General features: G+C 43.8%; 1 protein-coding gene across 1 annotated transcript; it reads right to left on the reverse strand.

Moving 5' to 3' along the window:
• Positions 1-1,586: 1,586 nt before the first annotated feature.
• LOC128124107 (uncharacterized protein C2orf78 homolog) lies at positions 1,587-10,891 on the reverse strand. The gene is made up of 3 exons (XM_052760330.1): positions 10,885-10,891; positions 8,141-8,902; positions 1,587-6,894 (listed from the first exon to the last, which is right to left on the reverse strand). The coding sequence occupies exons 1-3, from the start codon at positions 10,889-10,891 to the stop codon at positions 5,015-5,017; spliced, it is 2,649 nt and encodes an 882-aa protein (XP_052616290.1). The 3' UTR covers positions 1,587-5,014.
• Positions 10,892-12,485: the final 1,594 nt, after the last annotated feature.

Genomic DNA, 12,485 nt, shown 5'->3' on the forward strand with positions numbered 1-12,485 from the left:
AAAGGAAGTCAGGCCAGGAACATGGAAGATCCTCCTCTCAGATGACTTTAGCTTGAGTCAGGTTGAGATAAATTAGTCGACTCAATTGACCCCTTGTCTTGACACACAAACACATCAGTTTAAAGTTATAACTTTTTCTTTCTTATTCATCTCCAAGATCTCACATTAACATTAATGTCACAATATAAAATATTCCAAGTTTTCAGAATGCCTTGGCTCTTTAAAACTTCAAATAAAGTATCATTAAAATATCCCAATTTTCTTTTAGAATCCAAATTCTTTGTAAAACTCCAGGATCTCTTTAAAATTTTAGTCTCAACTGTGGGCTCCTGTAAAATAAAAAAAAAAATATTACTCTTTTACTTTAAGAGAGAAGAACTAGGGCACAGTCACAACCAGGCCAAAGCCAACCAAACTAACTATGTAAATACCACAATGTCCAATGTCTGGGATCTAATGATGGTCTTTTGGGGTTCTCTTAAAAGGCTTGTGTCACTTCTCTGGCTCTGCCATCTGCATCATACATAGCTTCTAAGCTCAGGCTAGCTCTACTGAACCACTGCTGCTGTTTTTGGTGGTGGTATCATGGTACTGGTATCTAAAATACTGGCATCTTCTGCTGCAAGTGGGCTGTGCTTTCTCCAATAGCTTCTCCTGGGCTCTCTTCATGGTACACGGCCTCAACTTTTCTCTATGACCCCTTCATGCCTTTAAAACCAGTATCTCCCAGGAGATTCTTACACTAACAAGTTTGGATGCCAGCATGAGGTTCAACCTTGTTAGCCTCTGGAACACAGCTTCTGTGTGCTGACTCTGAGGAAACACTTACCCAGAGATTTCACCTCAATGGTGCAATAACTGATAATTTCTCAGCTCCGGCATCAATTGTTCCAGTAAAGCAAAAGTTTTACATTAGTGGTTCTGGTCTCTTGTTAATCATAGCTGATTCTTCAGTTCCAGCTGACCAGACATCACAGATTCTTCATACAAAGGAGCTGGAAAAGTCTTTATTTCCCTCTGAAACTTCACAAGCCAGGACTCCATTGTTTGTACTGCTCTCAACATTCTTATTTTCCAAGTTCCCATAGAACAGCCAACTGAGCCCTCAATATTTAAAGGCTTTTCTAGCCCAGAGTTCCAGAGTCATTCTACATTCCTTCCCAAACCAACAAGGTCATATCTGTCACAGCAATACCCGCATGATCTTGGTACCCGTTTCTTTCTTAGTTATGGTTATGATTGTGATGCTGAACCATGACTAAAAGCAGGTCAGAGTGGAAAGGTATTATTTGGCTCACACTTCCACATCATAGTCCATCATTGAAGGAATCAGGGAAGGAACTTGGAAGCAGGAGCTGAAACGGAGGCTGCAGAGGAGTGCTACTTACTGGCTTGCTCCTCACATATTGCTGCTCAGTCTGCTCTCTAGTAAATTGCAGGACCACCAGCCCAGGCATAGCCCTATCCACAGTGGACTGGGCACTCCTCCATCCATCACGAGTGAAGAACATGCCCTACAGCTTGCCTACAGGCTGATCTTATGGAGGCGTTTTCTTTCTTTTGCTTTCTTGGAATCAATGTTTTAATTGATTTTTAATATTTTGAAGACATAAATGAATCCAGCACATTCATTGACAATATGCCAAAAGGAAGGATGTTTGAATAACTAAACGTGGAGGCATTTTCTTAATTGAGATTCCCTCATCTCAGATGTCTTTAGCTTGTGTCAAGTTGACATAAAACTAGCCAGTCATGGTCTTTATCACACCAATAGAAACCATACTAAGACCCCAACTCTATAAATCATGAGCATGGAAAAGAGGTGAGAATTCTGTTCTAAATGCATTTTCAATAAACTCATAACAAACTGTCTCAAATCTTGGGGAAGATATTCCAGTTTATGCACAGGAGGTGTTTATTACTATGAATATCAAAGAGATAAATGCAATGAAAGGTCTCCCCAGGTAACCATATATTCAAAATACTAACTATATGAAACAAATGTGATATTGAATACTATTTCATACTCTGAAAGACAGCTTGTGACATATTGAACTGTAGCTAGCAAGACTCTGCCGTAACTGAAGTAGAAAGAAAACCTTTCCATTATAGAAAGTGGCAAAAGTCATTCATTGTCACTAAACTAACAGCATAGAAGATACTAGAAGGCTAAAAACTGTGCCATACTTATGATGGCAAGAATTAATATTGTGAAAATGGCTATCAAGTCAGTCTGTAAGTTGAACAGTAATCTCTACCAAAATCCAAATACCAGCCTTCCCAGGTGTAGGAAAAAACTCTGAACAGTCACGTATGGATCCGCAAAGTCCCCCAGATAACTTAATTAATACTGGGCAAGAACATTAATGCTGGTGATATCGCCAGTCCTGACATAAAGTGATATTACAGAGCAACAGTAACAAAATCAGCATAGCACTGGCACAAAAACAGACACATCCATTAATGGTATATAGAGGACTGAGATATAAACCCACACAGCTACTGAGAACTGTTTTTTGACAAAAATACCAAGCATAGGCTTTGCAGAAAAAACAGAATCACAGTTTTTGCTAGGAAAAGTGTATGCTCACTTGTAGGAGAATAAAACTAGATTCCTATCTCTTACTCTGTATTACACTCAAGTCCAAATGCTCCTAAGAATTTAATGCAATGCTTGAAACTGTTAGAGGAAAAAGTAAACACTTTTAATACAGAACCAAACAATGACTGATAATAACCTCTTCCATTCAGGAGGTGATGCCTACTATTGACAAGTGGAACCTCATAAACTCAAAAAGCTTCTGCCAAGCGAGAGAAACAGTGAGGAAGCAGCCCATAGAATGGAAGAAAGTCTTTAGGTCTTTACATCTGATAGAGGATTACTATCTGGAGTGCAAAGAACTAAAAAGTTAACAGAAAACATCCTAGTTAATAACTCATGAATTAAAAGATAGTTCACAAAAGATGGAATTCACCTGGCCAACACACACACACACACACACACACACACACACACACACACACACACACACTCAAATGTTCATTGTCAGAGAAGTCTAAATTAAGATTACATTGAGATTAATTTCACTTGAATTAGAATGACACTAATTAAGTCAAGAAATGACAAACGGTGTCAAGAACACAAACTGAAGAAAAACATATGTCACTGGTGAGGATATAAGCTATTACATCAGGTACAGGGGTTGTAACAGGCCCCCAGACATCAGCACAATGGACACTATGTTGGAGGCATCATTCTGACCTCAGAACCCAGCATGTAGGCCCCAACACCTGCAGAAATGGGAACAAAGACCTAATACATAAAAGACAAAGTCAATAGCTCCAGGATCCAGGAAAGCCCATAAATGTACTAGCCTTGCCTTTTTTTTGGCTTCTATAGTTCTGCTTCTTGCTAACTGTTCTTGCTCACTAAAGCATGTCAACACAGGATATAGTTTTTGTGCTTGAAAGACCAGAGGCAGTGAGGCTCAGGGCTGCATGATTTGTGCAGGTTTCCCATGCAGCTGCTGGACAGAAATACAGACTTTCTATTCAGACATAAGAGTGTCCATGTGTGCTCTTTTCTAGAATCACCACACAATAGAATCACAATGGAGGTTCTTAAAAAAAAACGAATCTTCCACATGACCCAGTTATACTATTTCTGGGTATTTACAAGAAGGATTTCAACTCATTATATTCGGGACATATCTGCACATCAATATTGATTACAGCAGAATTATACTAGTCAGGGTTCTGTAGAATGATAGACTCATTCAATCTATCCATCTCTCTATATATAGAAAGGGGATTTATTAGAGTGGCTTACAGGCTATGGTCTACTTAGTCCAACAATGAATATCTACCAACTGAAAGTCCAAGGGTGGAGTAGTGGTGCAGTCTATGAAGCTGGGTATCTCAGCTGGTCTTCAGCATACTCTGGAATCCCAAAGAAGAAGTAAGATCTAATGCCAGTGAAGGAAGGACATGCTAGCAAAAGCAAGGGCAAGCAAGCAAAGAGCAAAGAGCTTCCTTCTTCCATGTCCTTCATATAGGCTGCCACCAGAAGGTGTGGCCCAAACTAAAGGCAGATCTTCCCATCTCAAAAGATCTGGATTAAAGTTGGATATTTCTACGTCAAGTGATTTAATAATTTTGTTAATGAGAAAAATCCCTCACAGGTGTACCCAGTCAACTAATTCCACATGTATTCAGGTTGACACCAAAAATAGCCTTTGCAACAGTCCACAGCAGCAACATTAGGGAAATAGCCTGAGTGTCAACAACAGAGAAAAGTATAAAGAAAATGTGATGTATTAACACGTTGGGAAATTATTAATTCATAAAAAGAATGAAATTATGCTTTGTGAAGGAAAAAAATCTGTGGAGATTATCATGTAAATTAACCAGGCTCAGTAAACTGTCCATGTTTTCTTTCATATGTGGTTCCTAGATTATATTTACATAAATGAAATCCTATGTATGTGTTTCATGAAATTAGAGGCATAGCTCTGTAGCAGAAAAATGATGTCTAAGTGCTGTGGGGAGAGGTGAGAAATGGTCAGACTGTGGTCAAAGAGGAAGTGTGCTCAATACTCAGTATGTGCTTCAAGGCATACCATGTCCTGTGAATGAAAAACCAGAGCATTTAATTGATTTAATACTTAAAAAGTATTTTGTGAGTTTTATTTCATATAGAATATGATATTGTACTTGGAAAATGTAAAAATTCAATTATCAAAGTTAAGATAAATATTGAAAGACAACTTACTCACAGATGAAATAACAGACTTAAGACTTTTTAGGGAGTTTTACTAAGTACTCAAATATATGTGAATATAGACATTTTGTATATCCATCTATATCTACATAGTCATCTGTATTACTACATTTGGACCTATGTATCTATACATTTCATTTAAGTTGTTAAATTCCTTGTACACATGTGTATTGGTATTTATATCTCTTCTTATCCACATTGAAAAGCACTCTGCTCTAAAATCCTGGCCTGCTCTTACATTGCATAGCCATAATATCGAGAAATTTCCATATCCTTCTCCCTCTGGAGGAAAAGCTGCAGTTTTCCCAGAGAGGTGTACTTGGCAGCATTCTCTCTCTCCCGTTGAGCCTGCCTCTTCATGGCCTCCCTCTCTGGCCTCTGCTCTTCTGTGATGGGCTGTGAGATGACTGGCCCTGGAATGTGGACTTTCCTCCATGGAATTGGTTGGTGGCTGAAGTCTTGCAGTAGATATTGGATTTGAGGTTTTGGGGTTGATGGGGCCTTGTTCTTGTCAGCAGATGCAAGCTCCCTCTGTAGTGAAGGGTGAGATGATGCCCTGTAGGATTCTGGCCTACAGACAGCTGGCTGAGGCCCAGGGCAAGACTGGATGGGGTTGGTTATGTTAGGTCGTGTGGCACTGGTAGCAATAGGCAGAACTGGCTTGTCAGAGGCCATCAAAGAAGTGCTGGCAGGAGCTGGTTTAGATGGCTTGAGTGTGGTAGGCTGAGCCGAGTGGGAATGAGGCCTCACAGGGCATACTGCAGGGGCCCTGCGAGAAGCCAGGGGGAGAGGCTTCCTAGAAACAGGTCTTGCTTGTTGCATGTCCACGGCTGGGAAAGGCAGAGGTACTAACTTGACCTTCCCAGGTGGGGGCAGCTCATACTGGGATGGAGATGGACACTCCCTGTGAGCATTGCTCTCTGGTCTCTGAGTATTGCTTGGGGATTTACCAGGGCCTCCGCCATCACATGGCACATCCAGAAGGGATGTGGTGACTGGGCCTGTCCTGGGATCTTTGTTGCTACTGAGGTTTAGCTGAGCCTGGGAGGAGGAGATGCCAGTTTTCTTCTCACTCTTCTTCCCCAGTGGGTGAAAGACTTGCACGGATTCTAGCATGTGCATGCCGAGGTGAGTTCGAGGCTTTTTAAAGCTGTCATGGCTGAGCTCGGGTGGATTCCTCTTCCTCTGGTTCTTTGGCTTGGTGGTGTTTTCTTCCTCCTTGACTCTGTTCCTTGACTGCTTCAGCTCCTCTGTTTTCTTGGAGTTGTTTACTCTGGTTCTCTTGGTCTTGTCTTGCCCCTGAGCCCTAGCTCTGCTGGGCATGCTAGGTGTGGCAATCTGGGCCTTGCCCTCCAAGTGTTTAGGCATGTTGTCAATAGCCCCTTCACTGGACCCAGCACTGCCCACCGCCTCTTCGCCCTTCACCCAGTCCTGGAGCTGGATTCTGGCCTGAGGAGACACATCAAGCATCTCAGAGGATTTCTGGACATTCTTTCTCACTTGGTCCACAGGTACACTGATGATGCTGGAGCTTTCCTGGGCCTGATCCCTCCTGGTGTCTTTGGATTGGGTTGCTGTGGGATCTTGGAATGGGTTCATTTCAGTGATTGAGTGGAAGAGTCGGGGAAGGTGAATATCTGCCACCAGTGTAGTCATGTCTGCAAAGTCCATGCTGGAGTCCATCACACTCTGCAGCACCCCAGGCTCATCCTGACCAAGGCTGCTGCTTCCCAAGGTGGCATTGTCAGGAGAAAGCTTCTGTTTCAGGCTCCCAGAATCAGTGTAGTCCAGGGCCTGCCGCATGTTGGCATGTGCTAAAGGGAGAAGTGATGGGTCTTGGTTTTCTTTTATGCCCTCATAGGCATCCAGAGGAGTTGATAGATCAGCTGTCATCAAATCCAAGTCGTTATTCTCTGTTTGTTCCAAGCTCGGAGCAAGAGGCAAGGGCAGGTATTCCAAAAAACTGTGCATGGGAGCAGTTAATGACCAGTCCCCATGGACAGGTGGTGTCTTCTGGACATCCTGGGTGCAAGCACTGCAGAGGTCTGGATTCTGCAGCAGACAGAGTGTCTGGCCTGAAGCTGTCAATCCCAGGGATGTCTCCGTTTTCACCACTGAAAAAGAGTCAAGGAAGAAGTCAGTGCCTGGTAAGTGAGGCGCTCCCCACTTTTCAGTGCACCTCAGTACTCAGACCCCTACAGCAGTGGGGAAGGCATTCTTATGAGCTCTGCTTGAGCAGCACAGGCGGCCCGGCACCTCTGTTGGGAGACTTGTGACCACTGTCTTATTTCTGGTAACCATGTGATACCATGTTTTCTCAGATGTTTGTGTTTTCCTCGGTGTTTGTGTGTTGTGTGCATGCATAGTGATCATGGGGAGGTGACAGAATTCCCTTGGGGTGTGGTCCTCCCTTTCCTTTCCCATGTCTCTGGAAGAGTGACCCTCATTTCTGTGGAAGTTTGCTATCAGGCAGGTTGTCTGGTCCATAATTTTCAAGAACTTACCTGTGTCTGCCAACTTCTTGCCATTACTCAAATGCCCCCAGTAGCCTGGCTTTTTAAGTGGGTTCAGGTATCCAAACCCACTTCTTCACTCCTGCAAGGCAATCCTTTCAACAACCCTGGATTTCGTCCAGCTCCACATTTCACAGCCTTGTTATTAATGACATGAAAATTGGTTCAAGAAGGTGAAATCTTTAGTCTTGGGTGTGACTGTGTAGTAGAGAACATATCCTAGTGATCATGCATAGCCTTGGCTCACCTCTGAATAACCATAGCAAAGAAAAGAGAGAGAGAGAGAGAGAGAGAGAGAGAGAGAGAGAGAGAGAGAGAGAGAAGAGAGAAGAGAGAGAGAGAAGAGAGAGAAGCTTTGCCCAACTTAGCAGTTGTACACTGGTACACCGGGTATACTGGACTCTCAATGCACTTATGCTTGTAAGAGAGCGGCAGGGCCAGCACTTGGAATCTGCGAGTAATACTTCCTCTAGGACAGGTTTGGAGTTGCACTGCACTAGAGTCAGAATTCAACCCAGAGAAAATAAAGTGTTCCGAAACAGAAAGGCCTTGGTGTCCTCTACAGCCTTGAGCAATTCATTACGAGGGAAGTGATTGCAGTGCATGGAACTGATTTGCTACATCAGTGACATGCGTGTTTGTGATGTGCTCCATGGACATGTCTTAATGGAGGATGGATGCCACTCATTGTCCTGCATTGTCAGTCATTATAGAGACTGAAGATGGGGATGGTGAGCCAGGCTCTCAGGACTCCCATCCTTTCTCCCTGAGGACATCCACTGCTGAAAGGTTGAACTGTGTCTGCTTTGAGTGCTGATCTCACTCCTCCCCTCCTGGCTTTACTCACCTTGAAGACTGGTGTCTGGCATGTCTTGAGCAGGTGTGGGATAGTAGATGGCAGAGTTGGAGAAAGGTGTTTGGACATTTGTTGGCTGAATCTCCTTTGGCATCATCATCATCTCTGGTTGCAGGGCAGAGCCCTGACCCCCAGAGTAGGACACAGAGCCACAGGCCTGCAGGCACTGCCCAAGTTCTCCAGCCATCAGAGGGCCCAGGATATTGAGGTCATAGTAGTAGACCTGGCTGCCCTCCTGGTAGGAAGGTGCCAGGCTGTATCCTTGATTAGGCACCTGTGGTGGTGTGGCCTGAACAATCCTGGCAGACAGTGTTGGATAGGAAACGACTAAGGCATTGGGATCTAAAATATTGTCACCCTGGGCTGTCATAGACAAGGAGGAGAATGTGGTATTCTGGTCAATGACAGTTACAGTGAAGTCCTGGAGTGTAGCTCCCCTCCTGTCAGTGCTTCCCGTGGGATCCCACTGGAGAACACCTGGATAGGAGAGTGGTGAGGCAGAGCTCTGGCCCTGGTCAGTCAGCACAGTCACCATGGTTGTGCCAGCTGGTAAGTAGGGGTAGGCACTGTCCATGAGCTGCTGGCAACAAGTGCTGGAGTCTGATGGCAGGAGCCATGCTGAGCTCACAGCTGGGGTGGAGACCCTGGAGAAGTTGCACACACTTCCTGCTAAGGGCGTGGCATTCCTCAGCACAGGGGCAGAGGGCTGCAGAGCACATTCTGTCCCAAAGAAAGGTGCACGTTGGAAATTTTCTGTAGGAAGGAAGAGGAAAGTGGGAAGAACAGTGAGATGGAATCTGTGTGGCTTCCCATGAGGAGCTTTATTATCTGCAGTTTGTCCTGTCTGGGAAAGTCTGAGACCTATTTTCCCTCACATATCCCAAACAAATGGTTCAGAATGATTCTTGGTAATGGATAGGATGACACTCATTTGATGAGCTGCCTGTTCTTCCTGTGTGGGCATGCACTTCCTAGTTGATCCACGTTGACCCTTTCTCTGACTAGACAACACCCTTCTTTGCCCTGCTTTGTGTTGTTCTGATACCTGCTGTGGTACTGCCTCACAACTGTGTCTGAGAAGTGTTTAAAGGAGGAGAACCTCGTGCCTGTGCCTTTGTCCTGTTCTGTGCAGATCTTTCTCTATGTAGAGAGAAAAGGTCTCTCTATCTAGATCAGTCTGGCCTTGGCAATCACACAGACTTGCCTGCCTCTGCCTCCAGAGTGCAGATACTTACTTGCCATGTCTACCAGATTTGTCTCTACTCTGAGCTTTCTTACAATAATGATGTATCATGAATTTCATAGATAAGCACTGGATTTAAGCTAAGAATCCCTTTCTCCTCTTAACTCCTACTGTTCCTGTCCCATGCCTTCTATAATTAATGTCCTCTTGCTATTTATATAACCCTTAAACACATATGGGTACATGAGTTCATGAATACAACCAACTGATAACATTTTTGTCTTGTTTGCACCTGTGTAGTGTGACCTCTTGATATTTCTAATGAATATTGCATCTGAATTAGATTGTTTCTCAATATAGCTCTGGGACAAATTTTTTTTGCCAGTTCCTCAGTAACTGTTAATTGCTTATAACTCTTCTAGTGAGGAACCCTTGTGAAAATTGCTCCCACACAATGGCATGCCAGTTGTCATCGTGCAGTGTACAACTTTCTGTCAGAGTGCCCATCCCCAGTTGTCAATATCCAACACCACCAGTGCCCATATGACAATAGGAACGGTGCAGAATTTAACTGGATGGCTGGAAACAGAGTAGGATACTGTTTTGTATATGTGACATGGAACCTTTTTTCAGACTGATCTTAACAGTGTGGTTGTCTGTACATGGCTTGGGAATTATAAAATGTATATATGTACAATGTATACAATGCCTTGTGTTATTTTGATTTAATATCTGTGGTTGTCTGCAACATTCTGTTCCAAACTACCTTAGTGTGCCTCCAGGGACACTCTGCAGTGTGCCTTCTTGTATGTCGATATTTTCTCACTCCTCATACTTTATTTTCTTCTTCCTCAATTTCCTGTGTCTTACATGTAACTCCCTCAACATATCTTCCACTACATTACCTGCCTTCTCAGAATCCATGCCCTCTAAGTCAGTTTCCTTTTTTAATCTAGGGAAGTCCAAGTAACTCCAAAATATGGCAGCCATTCTCTTTGTCTATTTTTAATATTTATTTTAGTGAATGTGGAGACAGGTCAGTGTAGACCAAGTTACACTTGAACTGAACTTCATCCCTTCAAGCTCTACATGCTGTGATTACAAGTGTGTGTCACCATTCCTAGTGTGAACATTACTTTTAGAGCAGCCCTGAACTTGAAACAATAAAAGGGAAATAGTATGCGAGGGAGTCTGTCCCATTCTTGTTAAGGAATGCTAGATTTCTGCACATCTTGTTCATGTTCCTGTGTCTGTTGAATTTAAGATCGTCAAGAAGGGCCTGATTATATTCCCTGTTCACTTGCCTCTTGAGACTTGACAGTACAGAGCCCAGAATTAGTGACACTCTCATCTCCCTGAGGTTGATGGAAAACACTTGAGATTAAACTGTCTGTCCAAGCTCATATACCTAGTCAGAACCAAACCTAAATGTGACATTCAATTCAAGATATCACTATCAGCATAAATGGTATCCCCAAAACAAAGATTTAAAAGAATAGTAAAAATAAGGGGAGATGTGATCAAAAGAAATGTTTAAAGTTTCTTTCCTTACCTGCCATGGTCGGAGGGAGAGTATGAGCAATCCACCCTACAATGTAGGAAGAGATTTGGTTGTCCTTGTCTGATCAGCTGACCTAAATGGCAATTGTGTCTGGTATCAGACAGCACTTACTGGTCACTGGTCACAGGTGACCTGTGATGATCCAAATTTGTTTACAGGCATCTCCATGGAAACCCCAAAACCTACCAGGTGGTGGTAGGGTTGGAGGGACAATGATGTCATAAACGGGGCAGCAGCCAATGGGAAGGTTGGATTCTGAGCTAAAAGATGGTATTGGTTGGATAGGATGCCAGGAGACCAATAGTAGCCATGGAGGCTGAGGTGTGGGCTAGTGAAAGGAGGCAATCCTGGCATGGAAGTCCCCCTTCCCATGAGGTTTACTCCAGAGTATTGGCAGAGCTTCTTATAAGGTTCCATGTTGAAGCTGTGTCTACTGTTTCTTTGAGGTATCAACTTCTAGCAGACAGTGTCCCATCAGCATGCACTGTACATACAGTCAGTAGTCTTGGGCAGGAAGGAGGTGAATACCTAGGTGGAGGGAACTCAGGTGAGAAACCGTTTCAGTTGATCTGATTTATGGGCTGTCAGCATCTGTCCATGAGCCAAGGAAGAGATCAAAGGGCTCCTTTGTGACTTTGTTGAAGGACAGGACTGAGTGCATTGAATGCACCTTGGATGATGAACTCCAAGACTTTTCTCTTTGAGGGTCTTCTAGAGGCCTTCCTTAGTCTGTGTTGCCCCAGGCAGGACTCACATCTCTCTTCTCTGCTTTTCACCCCTTTTTGGTAGGGTTTGATTCTTGGACCAGTGTGAACCTGTATCCTTACAGTGGTGGGCAGTATCATGGTGAACTTCCAGAAGCAGTGGTCTTCTGTTCACCATGAAGATGCTTGTAATTGGATGCTGTTCGTAGAAGCAAACGCTTGAGGGCCTGATGGTGAACCTTGCTGCACATGTTACCTTTTTCGAACTTGTTGCTCTTTTGCTGCCCAGACTCGTATACCTCTGGATGTTTTCTCTCCTTCTTGACTTTTATTTTCCTGAGATAGGCAAGTCTCTGTAGCCCCTGTTATTCTGAAACTCACTGTGTGTCTCACCCTGGATTCAGACATGTGGGCATTCTTTGTATCTTGCCTCCCTTCTTACAGTCTTGAGGTTGTTTGCCATTGAGTCTGGCCGCCTTCTCTCTTCATCCACAAGTATAGTGAGTGTGACAGTTACTGAAGCTTCTTCCTCCTGGCAACAGTCTCTGCAGAATCCTGGGCTTCTAGCATTCTCTGCCATGCTTTTTTCTGAGAAAGGGCTAAAAGGAGACTGGAACACCTGGAGGAGGAGGGCGTTTGTTGGTATGTGGTGGTGGGTTACATGAAAAAAGCAATGTAGGTGTTTTTGTAAGTGTTGCAGCTGGATGGAAAGGGATCTTGGCTGTTGAGAGCCAAGGAACAGCACAAAGTGAACTTAAGCATAGCAGGATACATCCCTGCTCCAGGGAAAGCTTTCCCTAATGTAACAACTCTTCTCTTTAGGGGAATGTTTCCCCCAGGGAAAGTGTTCCGGTTCTGCTCTGCTCTGCTCTGCTCCACGGTGGCTCC

This window comes from Peromyscus californicus, unplaced genomic scaffold (assembly GCF_007827085.1).
Source record: "Peromyscus californicus insignis strain IS unplaced genomic scaffold, ASM782708v3 Scaffold_4__1_contigs__length_199733344, whole genome shotgun sequence".
In the NCBI taxonomy this organism is placed as follows: Eukaryota; Metazoa; Chordata; class Mammalia; order Rodentia; family Cricetidae; genus Peromyscus; species Peromyscus californicus.

Coding starts and splice junctions, on each gene's coding strand:
- LOC128124107 (XM_052760330.1), bottom strand. Junction 6,895..8,140: donor GCCAGACACCAGTCTTCAAG/GTGAGTAAAGCC, acceptor ACTCTTTTTCAG/TGGTGAAAACGGAGACATCC.